General features: G+C 56.5%; 1 protein-coding gene across 1 annotated transcript in view; it reads left to right on the forward strand.

Moving 5' to 3' along the window:
• The window catches only part of LOC147110240 (WD repeat-containing protein 70-like), a 118,794-nt gene extending 107,154 nt beyond the window's left edge, over positions 1 to 11,640 (forward strand). Inside the window, exon 5 of the mRNA XM_086004138.1 lies at positions 11,400 to 11,640. Within this exon, the coding sequence (XP_085860264.1) occupies positions 11,400 to 11,442 (43 nt within the window). The 3' untranslated portion in view covers positions 11,443 to 11,640. The remainder of the gene's footprint in view (positions 1 to 11,399) is intronic.
• The last annotated feature ends 10,152 nt before the right edge of the window (positions 11,641 to 21,792 follow it).

The following is a 21,792-nucleotide window of genomic DNA, read 5'->3' on the forward strand; positions in this document are numbered from 1 at the left end:
CCTCTCACGAACCAGTCGGTCCCTCTCACGAACCAGTCGGTCCCTCTCGAACCAGTCGGTCCCTCTCACGAACCAGTCGGTCCCTCTCACGAACCAGTCGGTCCCTCTCACGAACCAGTCGGTCCCTCTCGAACCAGCCGGTCCCTCTCACGAACCAGTCGGTCCCTCTCACGAACCAGTCGGTCCCTCTCGAACCAGTCGGTCCCTCTCACAAACCAGTCGGTCCCTCTCGCGAACCAGTCGGTCCCTCTCGCGAACCAGTCGGTCCCTCTCGCGAACCAGTCGGTCCCTCTCACGAACCAGTCGGTCCCTCTCACGAACCAGTCGGTCCCTCTCACGAACCAGTCGGTCCCTCTCACGAACCAGTCGGTCCCTCTCACGAACCAGTCGGTCCCTCTCACGAACCAGTCGGTCCCTCTCACGAACCAGCCGGTCCCTCTCACGAACCAGTCGGTCCCTCTCACGAACCAGTCGGTCCCTCTCGAACCAGTCGGTCCCTCTCACGAACCAGTCGGTCCCTCTCACGAACCAGTCGGTCCCTCTCACGAACCAGTCGGTCCCTCTCGAACCAGTCGGTCCCTCTCGAACCAGCCGGTCCCTCTCACGAACCAGTCGGTCCCTCTCACGAACCAGTCGGTCCCTCTCACGAACCAGTCGGTCCCTCTCACGAACCAGTCGGTCCCTCTCACGAACCAGTCGGTCCCTCTCGAACCAGTCGGTCCCTCTCGCGAACCAGTCGGTCCCTCTCGCGAACCAGTCGGTCCCTCTCGCGAACCAGTCGGTCCCTCTCGAACCAGTCGGTCCCTCTCACGAACCAGTCGGTCCCTCTCACGAACCAGTCGGTCCCTCTCACGAACCAGTCGGTCCCCCTCTCGAACCAGTCGGTCCCTCTCGCGAACCAGTCGGTCCCTCTCGCGAACCAGTCGGTCCCTCTCGCGAACCAGCCGGTCCCTCTCGCGAACCAGCCGGTCCCTCTCGCGAACCAGTCGGTCCCTCTCGCGAACCAGTCGGTCCCTCTCGCGAACCAGTCGGTCCCTCTCGCGAACCAGTCGGTCCCTCTCGCGAACCAGTCGGTCCCTCTCGCGAACCAGTCGGTCCCTCTCGCGAACCAGTCGGTCCCTCTCGCGAACCAGTCGGTCCCTCTCGCGCACCAGTCGGTCCCTCTCGCGAACCAGTCGGTCCCTCTCGCGAACCAGTCGGTCCCTCTCGCGAACCAGTCGGTCCCTCTCGCGAACCAGTCGGTCCCTCTCGCGAACCAGTCGGTCCCTCTCACGAACCAGTCGGTCCCTCTCACGAACCAGTCGGTCCCTCTCACGAACCAGTCGGTCCCTCTCACGAACCAGTCGGTCCCTCTCACGAACCAGCCGGTCCCTCTCGCGAACCAGCCGGTCCCTCTCGAACCAGTCGGTCCCTCTCACGAACCAGTCGGTCCCTCTCGAACCAGCCGGTCCCTCTCGCGAACCAGTCGGTCCCTCTCACGAACCAGTCGGTCCCTCTCACGGACCAGTCGGTCCCTCTCACGAACCAGTCGGTCCCTCTCGCGAACCAGTCGGTCCCTCTCGAACCAGTCGGTCCCTCTCACGAACCAGTCGGTCCCTCTCACGAACCAGTCGGTCCCTCTCACGAACCAGTCGGTCCCTCTCACGAACCAGCCGGTCCCTCTCGCGAACCAGTCGGTCCCTCTCACGAACCAGTCGGTCCCTCTCGAACCAGTCGGTCCCTCTCGCGAACCAGTCGGTCCCTCTCACGAACCAGTCGGTCCCTCTCACGAACCAGCCGGTCCCTCTCACGAACCAGTCGGTCCCTCTCGAACCAGTCGGTCCCTCTCGCGAACCAGTCGGTCCCTCTCGCGAACCAGTCGGTCCCTCTCACGAACCAGTCGGTCCCTCTCGCGAACCAGTCGGTCCCTCTCACGAACCAGTCGGTCCCTCTCACGAACCAGTCGGTCCCTCTCACGGACCAGCCGGTCCCTCTCGCGAACCAGTCGGTCCCTCTCGCGAACCAGTCGGTCCCTCTCACGAACCAGCCGGTCCCTCTCGCGAACCAGCCGGTCCCTCGCGAACCAGTCGGTCCCTCTCGCGAACCAGTCGGTCCCTCTCGCGAACCAGTCGGTCCCTCTCGCGAACCAGTCGGTCCCTCTCGCGAACCAGTCGGTCCCTCTCGCGAACCAGTCGGTCCCTCTCGCGCACCAGTCGGTCCCTCTCGCGAACCAGTCGGTCCCTCTCACGAACCAGTCGGTCCCTCTCACGAACCAGTCGGTCCCTCTCACGAACCAGTCGGTCCCTCTCGCGAACCAGTCGGTCCCTCTCGCGAACCAGTCGGTCCCTCTCGCGAACCAGTCGGTCCCTCTCGCGAACCAGTCGGTCCCTCGCGAACCAGTCGGTCCCTCTCGCGAACCAGCCGGTCCCTCTCGCGAACCAGTCGGTCCCTCTCGCGAACCAGTCGGTCCCTCTCGCGAACCAGTCGGTCCCTCTCGCGAACCAGTCGGTCCCTCTCGCGAACCAGTCGGTCCCTCTCACGAACCAGTCGGTCCCTCTCACGAACCAGTCGGTCCCTCTCGAACCAGTCGGTCCCTCACGAACCAGTCGGTCCCTCTCACGAACCAGTCGGTCCCTCTCGCGAACCAGTCGGTCCCTCTCGCGAACCAGTCGGTCCCTCTCGCGAACCAGTCGGTCCCTCGCGAACCAGTCGGTCCCTCTCACGAACCAGCCGGTCCCTCTCGCGAACCAGTCGGTCCCTCTCACGAACCAGTCGGTCCCTCTCACGAACCAGTCGGTCCCTCTCGAACCAGTCGGTCCCTCACGAACCAGCCGGTCTCTCTCACGAACCAGTCGGTCCCTCTCGCGAACCAATCGGTCCCTCTCACGAACCAGTCGGTCCCTCTCGCGAACCAGTCGGTCTCTCACGAACCAGTCGGTCCCTCTCACGAACCAGTCGGTCCCTCTCACGAACCAGTCGGTCCCTCTCGCGAACCAGTCGGTCCCTCTCGCGAACCAGTCGGTCCCTCTCACGAACCAGTCGGTCCCTCTCACGAACCAGTCGGTCCCTCTCGAACCAGTCGGTCCCTCTCACGAACCAGCCGGTCCCTCTCACGAACCAGTCGGTCCCTCTCGAACCAGTCGGTCCCTCTCACGAACCAGTCGGTCCCTCTCACGAACCAGTCGGTCCCTCTCACGAACCAGTCGGTCCCTCTCGAACCAGTCGGTCCCTCTCGCGAACCAGTCGGTCCCTCTCGAACCAGTCGGTCCCTCTCACGAACCAGTCGGTCCCTCTCGCGAACCAGTCGGTCTCTCACGAACCAGTCGGTCCCTCTCACGAACCAGTCGGTCCCTCTCGAACCAGTCGGTCCCTCTCACAAACCAGTCGGTCCCTCTCACGAACCAGTCGGTCCCTCGCGAACCAGTCGGTCCCTCTCACGAACCAGTCGGTCCCTCTCACGAACCAGTCGGTCCCTCTCGCGAACCAGTCGGTCCCTCTCGCGAACCAGTCGGTCCCTCTCGCGAACCAGCCGGTCCCTCTCGCGAACCAGTCGGTCCCTCTCGCGAACCAGTCGGTCCCTCTCGCGAACCAGTCGGTCCCTCTCGCGAACCAGTCGGTCCCTCTCGAACCAGTCGGTCCCTCTCGCGAACCAGTCGGTCCCTCTCACGAACCAGCCGGTCCCTCTCACGAACCAGCCGGTCCCTCTCACGAACCAGCCGGTCCCTCTCACGAACCAGTCGGTCCCTCACGAACCAGTCGGTCCCTCTCACGAACCAGTCGGTCCCTCTCGCGAACCAGTCGGTCCCTCTCGCGAACCAGTCGGTCCCTCGCGAACCAGTCGGTCCCTCTCACGAACCAGCCGGTCCCTCTCGCGAACCAGTCGGTCCCTCTCACGAACCAGTCGGTCCCTCTCGAACCAGTCGGTCCCTCTCACGAACCAGTCGGTCCCCCTCACGAACCAGTCGGTCCCTCTCGAACCAGTCGGTCCCTCTCACGAACCAGTCGGTCCCTCTCACGAACCAGTCGGTCCCTCTCACGAACCAGTCGGTCCCTCTCTCGAACCAGTCGGTCCCTCTCACGAACCAGTCGGTCCCTCTCACGAACCAGTCGGTCCCTCTCGAACCAGTCGGTCCCTCTCACGAACCAGTCGGTCCCTCGCGAACCAGTCGGTCCCTCTCACGAACCAGCCGGTCCCTCTCACGAACCAGTCGGTCCCTCTCGCGAACCAGTCGGTCCCTCTCACGAACCAGTCGGTCCCTCTCACGAACCAGTCGGTCCCTCTCGCGAACCAGTCGGTCCCTCTCGCGAACCAGTCGGTCCCTCTCACGAACCAGTCGGTCCCTCTCGCGAACCAGTCGGTCCCTCTCGCGAACCAGCCGGTCCCTCTCACGAACCAGCCGGTCCCTCTCACGAACCAGCCGGTCCCTCTCACGAACCAGTCGGTCCCTCTCGCGAACCAGTCGGTCCCTCTCACGAACCAGCCGGTCCCTCTCTCGAACCAGTCGGTCCCTCTCGCGAACCAGTCGGTCCCTCGCGAACCAGTCGGTCCCTCTCTCGAACCAGTCGGTCCCTCTCACGAACCAGCCGGTCCCTCTCACGAACCAGTCGGTCCCTCTCGCGAACCAGTCGGTCCCTCGCGAACCAGTCGGTCCCTCTCTCGAACCAGTCGGTCCCTCTCACGAACCAGCCGGTCCCTCTCACGAACCAGTCGGTCCCTCTCACGAACCAGTCGGTCCCTCGCGAACCAGTCGGTCCCTCTCTCGAACCAGTCGGTCCCTCTCACGAACCAGCCGGTCCCTCTCACGAACCAGTCGGTCCCTCTCACGAACCAGTCGGTCCCTCTCGCGAACCAGTCGGTCCCTCTCACGAACCAGTCGGTCCCTCTCACGAACCAGTCGGTCCCTCTCGCGAACCAGTCGGTCCCCCTCACAGACCAGTCGGTCCCTCTCACGAACCAGTCGGTCCCTCTCACGAACCAGTCGGTCCCTCTCGCGAACCAGCCGGTCCCTCTCACGAACCAGTCGGTCCCTCTCACGAACCAGTCGGTCCCTCTCACGAACCAGTCGGTCCCTCTCACGAACCAGCCGGTCCCTCTCACGAACCAGTCGGTCCCTCTCGCGAACCAGTCGGTCCCTCTCACGAACCAGCCGGTCCCTCTCTCGAACCAGTCGGTCCCTCTCGCGAACCAGTCGGTCCCTCGCGAACCAGTCGGTCCCTCTCTCGAACCAGTCGGTCCCTCTCACGAACCAGCCGGTCCCTCTCACGAACCAGTCGGTCCCTCTCGCGAACCAGTCGGTCCCTCGCGAACCAGTCGGTCCCTCTCTCGAACCAGTCGGTCCCTCTCACGAACCAGCCGGTCCCTCTCACGAACCAGTCGGTCCCTCTCACGAACCAGTCGGTCCCTCGCGAACCAGTCGGTCCCTCTCTCGAACCAGTCGGTCCCTCTCACGAACCAGCCGGTCCCTCTCACGAACCAGTCGGTCCCTCTCACGAACCAGTCGGTCCCTCTCGCGAACCAGTCGGTCCCTCTCACGAACCAGTCGGTCCCTCTCACGAACCAGTCGGTCCCTCTCGCGAACCAGTCGGTCCCCCTCACAGACCAGTCGGTCCCTCTCACGAACCAGTCGGTCCCTCTCACGAACCAGTCGGTCCCTCTCGCGAACCAGCCGGTCCCTCTCACGAACCAGTCGGTCCCTCTCACGAACCAGTCGGTCCCTCTCACGAACCAGTCGGTCCCTCTCACGAACCAGTCGGTCCCTCTCACGAACCAGTCGGTCCCTCTCGCGAACCAGTCGGTCCCTCTCACGAACCAGTCGGTCCCTCTCACGAACCAGTCGGTCCCTCTCACGAACCAGTCGGTCCCTCTCGCGAACCAGTCGGTCCCCCTCACAGACCAGTCGGTCCCTCTCACGAACCAGTCGGTCCCTCTCACGAACCAGTCGGTCCCTCTCGCGAACCAGCCGGTCCCTCTCACGAACCAGTCGGTCCCTCGCGAACCAGTCGGTCCCTCTCGCGGACCAGTCGGTCCCTCTCGCGGACCAGTCGGTCCCTCTCGAACCAGTCGGTCCCTCTCGCGAACCAGTCGGTCCCTCTCGAACCAGTCGGTCCCTCTCGCGAACCAGTCGGTCCCTCTCGCGAACCAGTCGGTCCCTCTCACGGACCAGTCGGTCCCCCTCACAGACCAGTCGGTCCCTCTCGCGAACCAGTCGGTCCCTCTCGCGAACCAGTCGGTCCCTCTCGCGAACCAGCCGGTCCCTCTCACGAACCAGTCGGTCCCTCGCGAACCAGTCGGTCCCTCTCACGGACAAGTCGGTCCCTCTCACGAACCAGTCGGTCCCTCTCACGAACCAGTCGGTCCCTCACGAACCAGTCGGTCCCTCTCACGAACCAGTCGGTCCCTCTCACGAACCAGTCGGTCCCTCTCGCGAACCAGCCGGTCCCTCTCACGAACCAGTCGGTCCCTCGCGAACCAGTCGGTCCCTCTCGCGGACCAGTCGGTCCCTCTCGAACCAGTCGGTCCCTCTCACGAACCAGTCGGTCCCTCTCACGAACCAGTCGGTCCCTCTCACGAACCAGTCGGTCCCTCTCACGAACCAGTCGGTCCCTCACGAACCAGTCGGTCCCTCTCACGAACCAGTCGGTCCCTCTCACGAACCAGTCGGTCCCTCTCACGAACCAGTCGGTCCCTCTCGCGAACCAGCCGGTCCCTCTCACGAACCAGTCGGTCCCTCGCGAACCAGTCGGTCCCTCTCGCGGACCAGTCGGTCCCTCTCGAACCAGTCGGTCCCTCTCACGAACCAGTCGGTCCCTCTCGAACCAGCCGGTCCCTCTCGCGAACCAGTCGGTCCCTCTCACGAACCAGTCGGTCTCTCGCGAACCAGCCGGTCCCTCTCGCGAACCAGTCGGTCCCTCTCACGAACCAGCCGGTCCCTCTCGCGAACCAGTCGGTCCCTCTCGCGAACCAGTCGGTCCCTCTCGCGAACCAGTCGGTCTCTCGCGAACCAGCCGGTCCCTCTCGCGAACCAGCCGGTCCCTCTCGCGAACCAGCCGGTCCCTCTCGCGAACCAGTCGGTCCCTCTCGCGAACCAGTCGGTCCCTCTCACGAACCAGCCGGTCCCTCGCGAACCAGTCGGTCCCTCTCGCGAACCAGTCGGTCCCTCTCACGAACCAGTCGGTCCCTCTCGCGAACCAGTCGGTCCCTCTCGCGAACCAGTCGGTCCCTCTCGCGAACCAGCCGGTCCCTCTCGCGAACCAGCCGGTCCCTCTCGCGAACCAGCCGGTCCCTCTCGCGAACCAGTCGGTCCCTCGCGAACCAGTCGGTCCCTCTCGCGAACCAGTCGGTCCCTCTCGCGAACCAGTCGGTCCCTCACGAACCAGTCGGTCCCTCTCACGAACCAGTCGGTCCCTCACGAACCAGTCGGTCCCTCTCGAACCAGTCGGTCCCTCTCGCGAACCAGTCGGTCCCTCTCGCGAACCAGTCGGTCCCTCTCGCGAACCAGTCGGTCCCTCTCGCGAACCAGTCGGTCCCTCTCGCGAACCAGTCGGTCCCTCTCGCGAACCAGTCGGTCCCTCTCGCGAACCAGTCGGTCCCTCTCACGAACCAGTCGGTCCCTCTCACGAACCAGCCGGTCCCTCTCACGAACCAGTCGGTCCCTCTCACGAACCAGTCGGTCCCTCGCGAACCAGTCGGTCCCTCTCGCGGACCAGTCGGTCCCTCACGAACCAGTCGGTCCCTCTCGCGAACCAGTCGGTCCCTCGCGAACCAGTCGGTCCCTCTCGCGAACCAGCCGGTCCCTCTCGCGAACCAGTCGGTCCCTCTCGCGAACCAGTCGGTCCCTCGCGAACCAGTCGGTCCCTCTCGAACCAGTCGGTCCCTCTCGAACCAGTCGGTCCCTCTCACGAACCAGCCGGTCCCTCTCACGAACCAGCCGGTCCCTCTCGCGAACCAGTCGGTCCCTCGCGAACCAGTCGGTCCCTCACGAACCAGTCGGTCCCTCTCACGAACCAGCCGGTCCCTCACGAACCAGTCGGTCCCTCTCACGAACCAGTCGGTCCCTCTCACGAACCAGTCGGTCCCTCTCACGAACCAGCCGGTCCCTCTCACGAACCAGTCGGTCCCTCTCGCGAACCAGTCGGTCCCTCTCGCGAACCAGTCGGTCCCCCTCACGGACCAGTCGGTCCCTCTCACGAACCAGTCGGTCCCTCTCGCGAACCAGTCGGTCCCTCTCGCGAACCAGTCGGTCCCTCTCACGAACCAGTCGGTCCCTCACGAACCAGTCGGTCCCTCTCACGAACCAGTCGGTCCCTCTCACGAACCAGTCGGTCCCTCACGAACCAGTCGGTCCCTCTCACGAACCAGTCGGTCCCTCTCGCGAACCAGTCGGTCCCTCTCGAACCAGTCGGTCCCTCTCGCGAACCAGTCGGTCCCTCTCGCGAACCAGTCGGTCCCTCTCACGAACCAGTCGGTCCCTCTCGCGAACCAGTCGGTCCCTCTCGAACCAGTCGGTCCCTCTCGCGAACCAGTCGGTCCCTCTCACGAACCAGTCGGTCCCCCTCACAGACCAGTCGGTCCCTCTCGCGAACCAGTCGGTCCCTCTCGCGAACCAGTCGGTCCCTCTCGCGAACCAGCCGGTCCCTCTCACGAACCAGTCGGTCCCTCGCGAACCAGTCGGTCCCTCTCACGGACAAGTCGGTCCCTCTCACGAACCAGTCGGTCCCTCTCACGAACCAGTCGGTCCCTCACGAACCAGTCGGTCCCTCTCACGAACCAGTCGGTCCCTCTCACGAACCAGTCGGTCCCTCTCGCGAACCAGCCGGTCCCTCTCACGAACCAGTCGGTCCCTCGCGAACCAGTCGGTCCCTCTCGCGGACCAGTCGGTCCCTCTCGAACCAGTCGGTCCCTCTCACGAACCAGTCGGTCCCTCTCACGAACCAGTCGGTCCCTCTCACGAACCAGTCGGTCCCTCTCACGAACCAGTCGGTCCCTCACGAACCAGTCGGTCCCTCTCACGAACCAGTCGGTCCCTCTCACGAACCAGTCGGTCCCTCTCACGAACCAGTCGGTCCCTCTCGCGAACCAGCCGGTCCCTCTCACGAACCAGTCGGTCCCTCGCGAACCAGTCGGTCCCTCTCGCGGACCAGTCGGTCCCTCTCGAACCAGTCGGTCCCTCTCACGAACCAGTCGGTCCCTCTCGAACCAGCCGGTCCCTCTCGCGAACCAGTCGGTCCCTCTCACGAACCAGTCGGTCTCTCGCGAACCAGCCGGTCCCTCTCGCGAACCAGTCGGTCCCTCTCACGAACCAGCCGGTCCCTCTCGCGAACCAGTCGGTCCCTCTCGCGAACCAGTCGGTCCCTCTCGCGAACCAGTCGGTCTCTCGCGAACCAGCCGGTCCCTCTCGCGAACCAGCCGGTCCCTCTCGCGAACCAGCCGGTCCCTCTCGCGAACCAGTCGGTCCCTCTCGCGAACCAGTCGGTCCCTCTCACGAACCAGCCGGTCCCTCGCGAACCAGTCGGTCCCTCTCGCGAACCAGTCGGTCCCTCTCACGAACCAGTCGGTCCCTCTCGCGAACCAGTCGGTCCCTCTCGCGAACCAGTCGGTCCCTCTCGCGAACCAGCCGGTCCCTCTCGCGAACCAGTCGGTCCCTCTCGCGAACCAGCCGGTCCCTCTCGCGAACCAGTCGGTCCCTCGCGAACCAGTCGGTCCCTCTCGCGAACCAGTCGGTCCCTCTCGCGAACCAGTCGGTCCCTCACGAACCAGTCGGTCCCTCTCACGAACCAGTCGGTCCCTCACGAACCAGTCGGTCCCTCTCGAACCAGTCGGTCCCTCTCGCGAACCAGTCGGTCCCTCTCGCGAACCAGTCGGTCCCTCTCGCGAACCAGTCGGTCCCTCTCGCGAACCAGTCGGTCCCTCTCGCGAACCAGTCGGTCCCTCTCGCGAACCAGTCGGTCCCTCTCGCGAACCAGTCGGTCCCTCTCACGAACCAGTCGGTCCCTCTCACGAACCAGCCGGTCCCTCTCACGAACCAGTCGGTCCCTCTCACGAACCAGTCGGTCCCTCGCGAACCAGTCGGTCCCTCTCGCGGACCAGTCGGTCCCTCACGAACCAGTCGGTCCCTCTCGCGAACCAGTCGGTCCCTCGCGAACCAGTCGGTCCCTCTCGCGAACCAGCCGGTCCCTCTCGCGAACCAGTCGGTCCCTCTCGCGAACCAGTCGGTCCCTCGCGAACCAGTCGGTCCCTCTCGAACCAGTCGGTCCCTCTCGAACCAGTCGGTCCCTCTCACGAACCAGCCGGTCCCTCTCACGAACCAGCCGGTCCCTCTCGCGAACCAGTCGGTCCCTCGCGAACCAGTCGGTCCCTCACGAACCAGTCGGTCCCTCTCACGAACCAGCCGGTCCCTCACGAACCAGTCGGTCCCTCTCACGAACCAGTCGGTCCCTCTCACGAACCAGTCGGTCCCTCTCACGAACCAGCCGGTCCCTCTCACGAACCAGTCGGTCCCTCTCGCGAACCAGTCGGTCCCTCTCGCGAACCAGTCGGTCCCCCTCACGGACCAGTCGGTCCCTCTCACGAACCAGTCGGTCCCTCTCGCGAACCAGTCGGTCCCTCTCGCGAACCAGTCGGTCCCTCTCGCGAACCAGTCGGTCCCTCTCGCGAACCAGTCGGTCCCTCTCGCGAACCAGTCGGTCCCTCTCACGAACCAGTCGGTCCCTCACGAACCAGTCGGTCCCTCTCACGAACCAGTCGGTCCCTCTCACGAACCAGTCGGTCCCTCACGAACCAGTCGGTCCCTCTCACGAACCAGTCGGTCCCTCTCACGAACCAGTCGGTCCCTCTCACGGACCAGTCGGTCCCTCTCACGGACCAGTCGGTCCCTCTCACGAACCAGTCGGTCCCTCTCGCGAACCAGTCGGTCCCTCACGAACCAGTCGGTCCCTCTCGCGAACCAGTCGGTCCCTCTCACGAACCAGCCGGTCCCTCTCACGAACCAGCCGGTCCCTCTCACGAACCAGCCGGTCCCTCTCACGAACCAGTCGGTCCCTCTCACGAACCAGTCGGTCCCTCTCACGAACCAGTCGGTCCCTCTCACGAACCAGTCGGTCCCTCTCACGAACCAGTCGGTCCCTCTCGCGAACCAGTCGGTCCCTCTCGCGAACCAGTCGGTCCCTCTCACGGACCAGCCGGTCCCTCTCTTGAACCAGTCGGTCCCCCTCACGAACCAGTCGGTCCCCCTCACGAACCAGTCGGTCCCCCTCGCGAACCAGTCGGTCCCTCTCGCGAACCAGTCGGTCCCTCTCGCGAACCAGTCGGTCCCTCTCGCGAACCAGTCGGTCCACCCCAGTAACAAGTCAGTCCATGAGTCTTCCACTTTTCTCTCTGATTTTCCAACCTCAATACAGTAAACTCTTTCTTATGGGACCAGGATGCTGCCGGTTGATGAAAAATTCTGGATAACAGAGAGGTAGACCTAACACGGTGCTGCTTTTCCATTCACCATCACCACTGACTAACTCGGCCACCGCGGGAGACTCGGACTCGGCAAAACGAGTGCTGGATGGATTTGGCAAGATTACCGGTTATTGAGGTGTTGTTTTGTATTGAGATATATCTATTTTGCCGGTTATTTAAGTATTCCGGATGATTAAAGTGCCGCTTAAACAAGAGTTTACTGTAAATGACTTTTTTTCTTGATATTATTTCTGTGCGTTAGTTACACAGCTGCCCACCTGAAACACTCACATCGTCCCCTGTACAAACGCTGACTGTAATTTGTGTTTTTGTTATACAGTAATGGCTTTGACCTCCCCTGCCGTCCATGTGAGGGGCAGAGCGGTTTTTAGTCAAGGATTAATCCCATTCCTAGGATTGTGGAATGCTGATAGCTCTGGAGAGAGAAAGGCACAGGGCACAGATACTGGCACAGCATGGGGCATAGACATAGAAACATCGAAGATAGGAGCAGGAGTAGGCCATTCGGCCCTTCGAGCCTGCTCCGCCATTCAATGAGATCATGGCTGATCATCCAAATTCAGTACCCGGTCCCTCCCTTTTCCCCATATCCCTTGATCCCTTTAGCCTTAAGAAATATATCCAACTCCTTCTTGAATATATTTAATGAACTGGCCTCCACCGCCCTCTGTGGCAGAGAATTCCACAGGTTCACCACTCTCTGGGTGAAGAAATTCCTCCTCATTTCAGTCCTAAATGGCTTACCCCTTATCCTTAGACTATGACCCCTGGTTCTGGACTCCCCGACCATCGGGAACATCCTTCCTGCATCTAGTCTGTCCAGGCCTGACAGAATTTTATAGGTTTCGATGAGATCCCCTCTCAATCTTCTAAACTCCAGTGAGTATAAGCCCAATCGACACAATCTCTCCTCATACGTCATTCCTGCCATCCCAGGTATCAGCCTGGTGAATATTCGCTGCACTCCTTCCATGGCAAGAACGTCCTTCCTCAGGTAAGGCGACCAAAACTGCACAGAATCACAGAATCCCCACAGTGCAGATAGAGGCCATTTCGGCCCATCGAGCCTGCACCGACACATAGCGGAGCACTTAGCAAATGGGGACAGGATAGGACAGAGTCAACATGGATTTACAAAGGGTAAATCGTGCTTGACTAATCTATTGGAATTTTTTGAGGGAGTAACTGGTAGAATAGATGGGGGAGAGCCAGTAGATGTGGTGTACCTGGACTTCCAAAAGGCCTTCGATAAGGTCCCACATAAAAGATTAGCATGGAAAATTGAGGCTCATGGGATAAAGGGGAAAGTTTTGGCGTGGATAGGGAACTGGCTGTCAGATAGAAAACAGAGAGTTGGAATAAACGGCTCATTTTCTGAATGGCAGGCAGTAACAAGTGGGGTACCACAGGGATCTGTCCTGGGCCCCCAGCTGTTCACAATTTACATTAATGACCTGGATCAGGGAGTCGGATGCAGCATTTCCAAATTTGCAGACGACACTAAACTAGGAGGGGGGGTGGGCTCAGAGGAAGAGACCAGGAAGCTCCAGAGCGATTTGGACAGACTGGGCGATTGGGCGGATAAATGGCAGATGCACTATAATGTGGACAAGTGCGAAGTTATCCACCTTGGGTGCAGGAACGGGAGGGCAAATTATTATTTAAATGGCAATAGATTGGGAGAGGGGGAAGTACAGAGAGACCTGGGTGTTCTTGTACACCAGTCACTGAAGGCGAGCATGCAGGTGCAACAGGCGGTCAAGAAGGCAAACGGTATGCTGGCCTTCATAGCAAAAGGGTTAGAATACAGGAACAGGGATACCTTGCTGCAGCTGTACAGGGCACTGGTGAGACCACACCTCGAGTACTGTGTACAGTTTTGGTCGCCTCATCTGAGGAAGGATGTTCTTGCCATGGAGGGGGTGCAGCGGCGATTCACCAGGCTGATACCAGGAATGGCGGGAATGACCTATGAGGAGAGACTATGTAGTTTAGGGATGTACACACTGGAGTTTAGAAGATTGAGAGGGGACCTCATAGAAGTGTATAAAATTCTGACAGGTCTAGACAGACTGGATGCAGAAGGAATGTTTCCCTTGGCGGGTGAGAACAGAACTAGAGGACATAATTTAAGGATAAGGGCTAAACCATTTAGGACAGAGATGAGGGGGAATTTCTTCACTCAGAGAGTGGTGAACCTGTGGAACTCATTGCCACAGAGGGCAGTGTACGCCAGCTCATTAAATATATTTAAGAGGGAATTAGATATATTTCTACGGGCAAAAGGGGTTAAGGGTTACGGAGAGAAGGCGGGGACGGGATACTGAATTAAAGGATCAGCCATGATCTCATCGAATGGCGGAGCAGGCACGAAGGGCCGAATGGCCTACTCCTGCTCCTATCTTCTATGTATCTATGTATATCCCACCCGATCCCCGTAACCCCACGTATTTAATCCCCCCTAACACTAAGGGTCAATTTATCACAGCCAAATCAACCTAACCCGCACATCTTTGGACTGTGGGAGGAAACCGGAGCACCCGGAGGAAACCCACGCAAACACGGGGAGAATGTGCAAACTCTGTAGTGTCCGTGTGTTGATAAAGACACTGAAGACAGGAGTTGGTTCATAGGTATTTACTAAGCAAGTCTGGCGGGGGGGGGGGGGGTTTCTAAAGGATATACACAATACACAGGCTTATATAGCCCAAGTGGCAATTACCGGCATTACGCACACCTGGGGCTCTTAAAGGCACATACACCACAATTCCTCCCCTTCTAGCTAACTAGTACATCATATTTTAAGCAATTATTAATTACATGTTATATGCAAAATAATATACATTGCTGTATTAATTAATTATAAGTTAGTCTCTCAGGAAGCTTCCTGACTCGGTCCGGATAACGCCTCGGGGGTGTAGTAGTTTCTGGTGGTGTAGTAGGTTCTTCTGGCAAGGCTGATTCGGCTTGAAGGCCAGTGTCGGGTTCATCGGGCTCCAGTATCACCGGATCGGAGGTAGATATGGGTATCTCTACTTCATCGTTAGATGTATAGCGTGGTGGTGTAGGTTGTCCCTTTTCAGATGACTCTATGATCTGGTCAGCATGGCGCCTTATTATGCTGTCTCCGATGTCCACGGTATACATCAGTGGTCCTAGTCGTGTGCAGATAGTTCCAGGCTGCCATTTCTCGGTACGGTAGTCCCGGGCCAAAACTGGTTGGCCTATCTGGAAGGCCCTAGTTGGCCTTTCATTCATGCCCTGAAACTGCCGGTTCTCCACGTCCCTTCGGATGTTGGGCTTGACCAAATCCAGCCGGCATCTTAGGTTTCTATTGTAGAACATCATGGCGGGAGTTTGGTTTGTAACCATATGCGTTGCATTCCTATATGCAAATAAGAAGTTATCCACCTTGTGCTGAAGTTTTATGTCTTCATTACCCATGGCCTTGATGGCCTTCTTGAAGGTCTGGACAAACCTTTCAGCCAATCCATTGGTGGCGGGATGGTATGGGGCGGACGTGTAGTGCTTTACCCCATTGTTTTTTAAGAACTTTCTGAATTCTTCGGACACAAATTGCGGTCCATTATCAGAACATATCTGCTCCGGCAGCCCATTCCTGGCAAATATGGTCCTTAATACTGTGATGGTTTTTTCTGTGGTGGTGGAGGACATCTTTATTACCTCCGGCCACTTGGAGTGTGCATCAACTGCGATTAAGAACATTGAGTCCATAAATGGACCAGCAAAGTCGATGTGCACCCTTTGCCAGGGAGATGAGGGCCACTCCCATGGATGTAGAGGGGCCTGTGGTGGAGCATTTTGGACCTTCTGGCATCCTAGGCAGCTCTTGGTCATGTCTTCGATGTCTCCATCGATACCTGGCCACCATACATAGATACATAGATACATAGAAGATAGGAGCAGGAGTAGGCCATTCGGCCCTTCGTGCCTGCTCCGCCATTCGATGAGATCATGGCTGATCCTTTAATTCAGTATCCCGTCCCCGCCTTCTCTCCGTAACCCTTAACCCCTTTTGCCCGTAGAAATATATCTAATTCCCTCTTAAATATATTTAATGAGCTGGCGTACACTGCCCTCTGTGGCAATGAGTTCCACAGGTTCACCACTCTCTGAGTGAAGAAATTCCCCCTCATCTCTGTCCTAAATGGTTTAGCCCTTATCCTTAAATTATGTCCTCTAGTTCTGTTCTCACCCGCCAAGGGAAACATTCCTTCTGCATCCAGTCTGTCTAGACCTGTCAGAATTTTATACACTTCTATGAGGTCCCCTCTCAATCTTCTAAACTCCAGTGTGTACATCCCTAAACTACATAGTCTCTCCTCATAGGTCATTCCCGCCATTCCTGGTATCAGCCTGGTGAATCGCCGCTGCACCCCCTCCATGGCAAGAACATCCTTCCTCAGATGAGGCGACCAAAACTGTACACAGTACTCGAGGTGTGGTCTCACCAGTGCCCTGTACAGCTGCAGCAAGGTATCCCTGTTCCTGTATTCTAACCCTTTTGCTATGAAGGCCAGCATACCGTTTGCCTTCTTGACCGCCTGTTGCACCTGCATGCTCGCCTTCAGTGACTGGTGTACAAGAACACCCAGGTCTCTCTGTACTTCCCCCTCTCCCAATCTATTGCCATTTAAATAATAATTTGCCCTCCCGTTCCTGCCCCCAAGGTGGATAACTTCGCACTTGTCCACATTATAGTGCATCTGCCATTTATCCGCCCAATCGCCCAGTCTGTCCAAATCGCTCTGGAGCTTCCTGGTCTCTTCCTCTGAGCCCACCCCCCCTCCTAGTTTAGTGTCGTCTGCAAATTTGGAAATGCTGCATCCGACTCCCTGATCCAGGTCATTAATGTAAATTGTGAACAGCTGGGGGCCCAGGACAGATCCCTGTGGTACCCCACTTGTTACTGCCTGCCATTCAGAAAATGAGCCGTTTATTCCAACTCTCTGTTTTCTATCTGACAGCCAGTTCCCTATCCACGCCAAAACTTTCCCCTTTATCCCATGAGCCTCAATTTTCCATGCTAATCTTTTATGTGGGACCTTATCGAAGGCCTTTTGGAAGTCCAGGTACACCACATCTACTGGCTCTCCCCCATCTATTCTACCAGTTACTCCCTCAAAAAATTCCAATAGATTAGTCAAGCACGATTTACCCTTTGTAAATCCATGTTGACTCTGTCCTATCCTGTCCCCATTTGCTAAGTGCTCCGCTATTTCATCCTTAATGATGGACTCCAGCATTTTGCCCACAACTGATGTAAGGCTTACAGGTCTGTAATTACCTGCTTTTTCCCTACCCCCCTTTTTGAATAGTGGGGTAACGTTAGCTACCCTCCAATCCATCGGCACTGTTCCCGAGTCTAATGAATTCTGAAAAATCATCCTTAGTGCATCCGCTATCTCTAGGGCCACCTCCTTCAGTACCCTAGGATGCATGTTATCAGGCCCTGGGGATTTGTCCACCTTCAATCCCTTTAGCTTCCTTAACACCATATCCTTAGAGATATTGATTTGCGTCAGTTCCTCCTTTGCCAATGTCCCTATTTTTCCCGATATCCCAGGGAGGTTTTTTGTGTCTTCCTTCGTAAAGACTGACCCAAAGTATGCATTTAGTTGATCTGCCATTTCCTTATTTCCCATTATATATTCCCCCGTATCTGACTGCAATGGACCAACTTTGGTTTTCACCAGTCTTTTCCTTTTGATATATTTATAAAAGCTTTTGGAGTTAGTTTTTATATTTTCCGCCAGCTTGTTTTCGTAAGCTATTTTGCCCCTCTTGATCATGCCCTTTGCCCTCCTTTGCTCTATCTTAAACTGTTCCCAATCTTCCGCTCTGGCGCTTTTTTTGGCTATTTTATACGCCCTATCTTTGGATTTTATGCTGTCTCTAATTTCCCCTGTTATCCACGGTTGAGTCACCTTTTTAGATTTCCTTTTATGCCAGATTGGTATAAACAATTTTTGCAATTTTGTCATTCTATCTTTAAATGTTTGCCATTGTTTATCTACCTCCAGTCCTCCCAGGAACGTTGTCCAATCAGACCTACTCAGTTCCCGTCTCATGGCATCATAATTCCCCTTGTTTAAATTCAGGACCTTAGTCTCTGAGTCAATTTCTTCGCTCTCCATTTCGAGTGAGAAATCGATCATGTTATGATCGCTCTGACCCAAGGGTCCCCGTACAACAAGATTACTGATTAGTCCCTTCTCATTGCACAGTACCCAGTCCAATATAGCCTGTTCCCGAGTTGGTTCCTCGACATATTGATCCAGATAACCATCCCTTAAACACTCAAGGAATTCCTCCTCCTCATTATTTTTACTGATTAGGCTAGTCCAATCTATATGTAAGTTAAAGTCACCTATGATGACAGCTGTGCTCTTATTGCACGCTTCTCTAATTTCCCTCGTGATGCCCTCCCTAACCTCTATTTTACTATTTGGAGGCCTATATACCACTCCTATTAATGTTTTTCGCCCCTCGCTATTTCTTAGCTCCACCCATATAGATTCTGTATTAACTGAGTTAATATCCTTCTTTTCAATTGCATTTATCCCCTCTTTTACTAGCAATGCTACCCCTCCTCCCTTTCTTTTTTGTCGATCCTTCCTAAATACTGAATACCCCTGTATGTTAAGCTCCCAGCCCTGCTCACCCTGCAACCATGTTTCCGTAATCCCAATTAGATCATAATTATTAACCTCTATTTCCACAGCTAATTCATCTACCTTGTTCCTGATGCTTCTCGCATTAAGGTATAAAACCCTCAGGCTTTTTTTATGCTCACATTTTTTATGAATTAGTTTGGCCCTTTGTTTTTTGTTCCTCACCCTTTTACCATTTATTTCTGTCTGCCTTTCACTTTCCTCTATTTCACTACATAGGTTTCTAGCCCCCTGCCATACTAGTTTAAATGCTCCCGAACTGCTTTATCAAAAATTACCCCGAGAACATCAGTTCCATCTCTGCACAGGTGTAGACCGTCCCTTTTGTATAGGTCACACCTACCACAAAACTGGTTCCAATGCCTCAAAAATTTAAAACCCTCCCTCTTACACCACTGCTCAAGCCACGTATTTAGCCTAACTATCCTGTTCTCTGTACTCTTACTAGCACGTGGCACTGGTAGTAATCCAGAGATTACTACCTTCGAGGTCCTACTTTTTAGCTTGGCTCCTAACTCCCTAAATTCTACTTGTAGGACCTCTTCCCTTTTTTTAGCTACGTCGTTGGTACCAACATGTATCACGACAACTGGCTGTTCCCCCTCCCCCTCCAGAATGTTCTGCACCCGCGCCGAGACATCCTTGACCCTTGCACCAGGGAGGCAACATACCATCCTGGAGTCTCGGTCGCGACCACAGAAACCCCTATCTATTCCCCTTACAATCGAATCCCCTATTACTATAGCCCTGCCACTCTTTTTCCCTCCCTTCTTTGCAACAGAGCCAGTCATGGTGCCATGAGCCTGGCTGCTGGTGCCTTCCCCCGATGCGTCACCCCCCCCGACAACAGTACCTAAGACGGTGAACCTGTTGCTAAGGGAGACAACCCCAGGGGATTTCTGCACTACCTTCCTGCCCTTGCTCTGCCTTTTGGTCACCCATGTACTGTCTACGCTGGCCTTAACCTGCGGTGTGACCAACTCACTAAATGTGCTATCCACACCCCTCTCAGAATCGTGGATGCTCCAAAGTGAGTCCATCTGCAGCTCAAGGGCCGTCATGCGGTCCCACATGAGCTGCAGCTGGACACACTTCCCGCACACATAGTCGTCAGGGACACAGGAAGCGTCCCTGATTTCCCACATGTTACAGGAGGAGCATGACACAGGTCCGAGCTCTACTGCCATGACTTAACCCTTATATTACTTTTTAATTTTCTAGTTTTAGTTTATTTATCGACTTTTGTTTTCCCGAAGCTTACTTAGACCAATGTATACTGTACTCCTCTTATTCCTTTTTAAACTAACCAAATCCCACTAGTTTTGGTTTTACTTTCTAGGAAGGTTTGAGGAAAGTACTTACCAGTTAGTCTTACCTCCCTGGTCTTTCACTGACTTCCCGGTCTTGTCCCCTTGGTCCTACGCCGACTTCCCGCTCCTCCCGGTTCCTGCCCTGCTGAAAAGAAACTGAGACCAAAAAATTTGTGACCTCTGTTTCTAGACAGCTGCTAAAAGACTACTAGGTTAGAGGAGGGGGGCGGTGGGGGTTCCTACTCTGTAGGAACTCGGGTTTAAGCCACCACCCTCCTTAAATACCTTTCACCTGGGTGCTTCCCACCAGGTCCGCTTCTGAAAAAAAGCTCAAGAGCTGGACTTCCGCCTCAGCTGTTTTTTAAATGGCCCCGAGTCTCGCCGACTGCTGCCTCTCCGCTCCGCTCCTGGGCTGCTGCTCCTCCCCCGAACTGGTCGGGCCTCTGCCTTTGGCGCCGGTTTTTAAACCGGGCTCCTCACCTCCTCCGCTGCTGCTCCTCCCCCGAACTGGTCGGGCCTCTGCCTTTGGCGCCGGTTTTTAAACCGGGCTCCTCACCTCCTCCGCTGCTGCTCCTCCCCCGAACTGGTCGGGCCTCTGCCTTTGGCGCCGGTTTTTAAACCGGGCTCCTCACCTCCTCCGCTGCTGCTCCTCCCCCGAACTGGTCGGGCCTCTGCCTTTGGCGCCGGTTTTTAAACCGGGCTCCTCACCTCCTCCGCTGCTGCTCCTCCCCCGAACTGGTCGGGCCTCTGCCTAGCTAGGTTCTTCATTTTCACTCCACCCAGATGCCCCTCGTGAAGCTCCTTTAGCACTTTATCCTGGAGTTTGGGTGGAATCACCACTCTGGATCCACACATCAAGGTTCCTCGGCACACTGACAGCTGTTCTCTTCTTTGCGAGAATGCTGGCAACAGTGGTTCGCCATGTGCTGGCCATCCCTTCACTGTTAAATCGTAGACCCGTGAGAGAGTAGGGTCATTTCTTGTCTCCCTTTCAATGGCAGAATTTGTCACCGGTAGACATTCCACTATGGTAGAGTGGAATATCTCTACTGGGTCTACTGTAGGTGCCTCTTCTATCGTTGGCAACGGTAGGCGTGATAAACCGTCAGCATTCGCATGCTGTTTTGACCCTTTGTATTCAATGTTGTATTGGTGTGCCCCTAGAAAAAGGGACCACCTCTGTAGTCTTTGTGCCGTCATAATGGGGACACCTTTTTTAGGGTTGAATATGGAGATGAGAGGTTGATGGTCAGTCATGCAAGGTAAATTTTTGTCCGTGTAGGTAATGGTTGAATTTCTTCACTCCCCATACCAGGCTGAGTGCTTCCCTGTCTATCTGGGCATAGTTACGCTCAGCTGAGTTCAACGAGCGTGACACAAAAGCTATCGGCCGTTCCGAGCCATCAGGGAATCTATGGGACAATACCGCTCCTATGCCGTAAGGGGGTGCATCGCACGCCAGTCTGATTGGTCGTGATGGGTTGTAATGAGCCAAAATTTTCTCGGATGTGATTAAGTCTTTACATTTATGGAAGGCACGTTTACAGTCTTCGTTCCATTTCCAAATCACTCCTGTCTGTAGAAGATCATTAAGAGGGTGTAGAATAGTTGATAAGTTCGGTAAAAATTTATGATAGTAATTTATTAATCCCAGGAATGACCTTAATTGTGAAACATTTTCAGGTGCTGGGGCTTTTATAACTGCTTCAATTTTTTCAGGTGACTTATGCAACCCTTCCTTATTAATTATGTGGCCACAATATGATATCTGATTTTGGAAAAATTCGCACTTGGGGCGATTTGCTCGTAGGCCCCGTTCTTTCAGCCTAGTGAGCACCTGCTCCAAATTGGCAAGGTGCTCATTGTCGTTTTCTCCTGTTATAAGGATGTCATCTAGGTAGCATTGAGTCCCCGGAATCCCTTGCAGGACTTGCTCCATAGCTCTTTGCCAGATAGCTGGGGCTGATGCTGTTCCAAAAACCAGTCGATTGTACTGGTACAGGCCTTTGTGTGTGTTTATTGTGAGATACTTTTTAGAGGTCTCCTCAACCTCCATCTGTAGATATGCCTGTGCCAAGTCAATTTTTGTGAAACGTTTCCCTCCGGATAGTGAGGCGAAAATATACATAGATACATAGAAGATAGGAGCAGGAGTAGGCCATTCGGCCCTTCGTGCCTGCTCCGCCATTTAATGAGATCATGGCTGATCCTTTAATTCAGTATCCCGTCCCCGCCTTCTCTCCGTAACCCTTAACCCCTTTTGCCCGTAGAAATATATCTAATTCCCTCTTAAATATATTTAATGAGCTGGCGTACACTGCCCTCTGTGGCAATGAGTTCC

Source organism: Somniosus microcephalus, chromosome 12 (assembly GCF_052327205.1).
Source record: "Somniosus microcephalus isolate GS21.2 chromosome 12, FLI_Smic_1.0, whole genome shotgun sequence".
NCBI classification, from domain to species: Eukaryota; Metazoa; Chordata; class Chondrichthyes; order Squaliformes; family Somniosidae; genus Somniosus; species Somniosus microcephalus.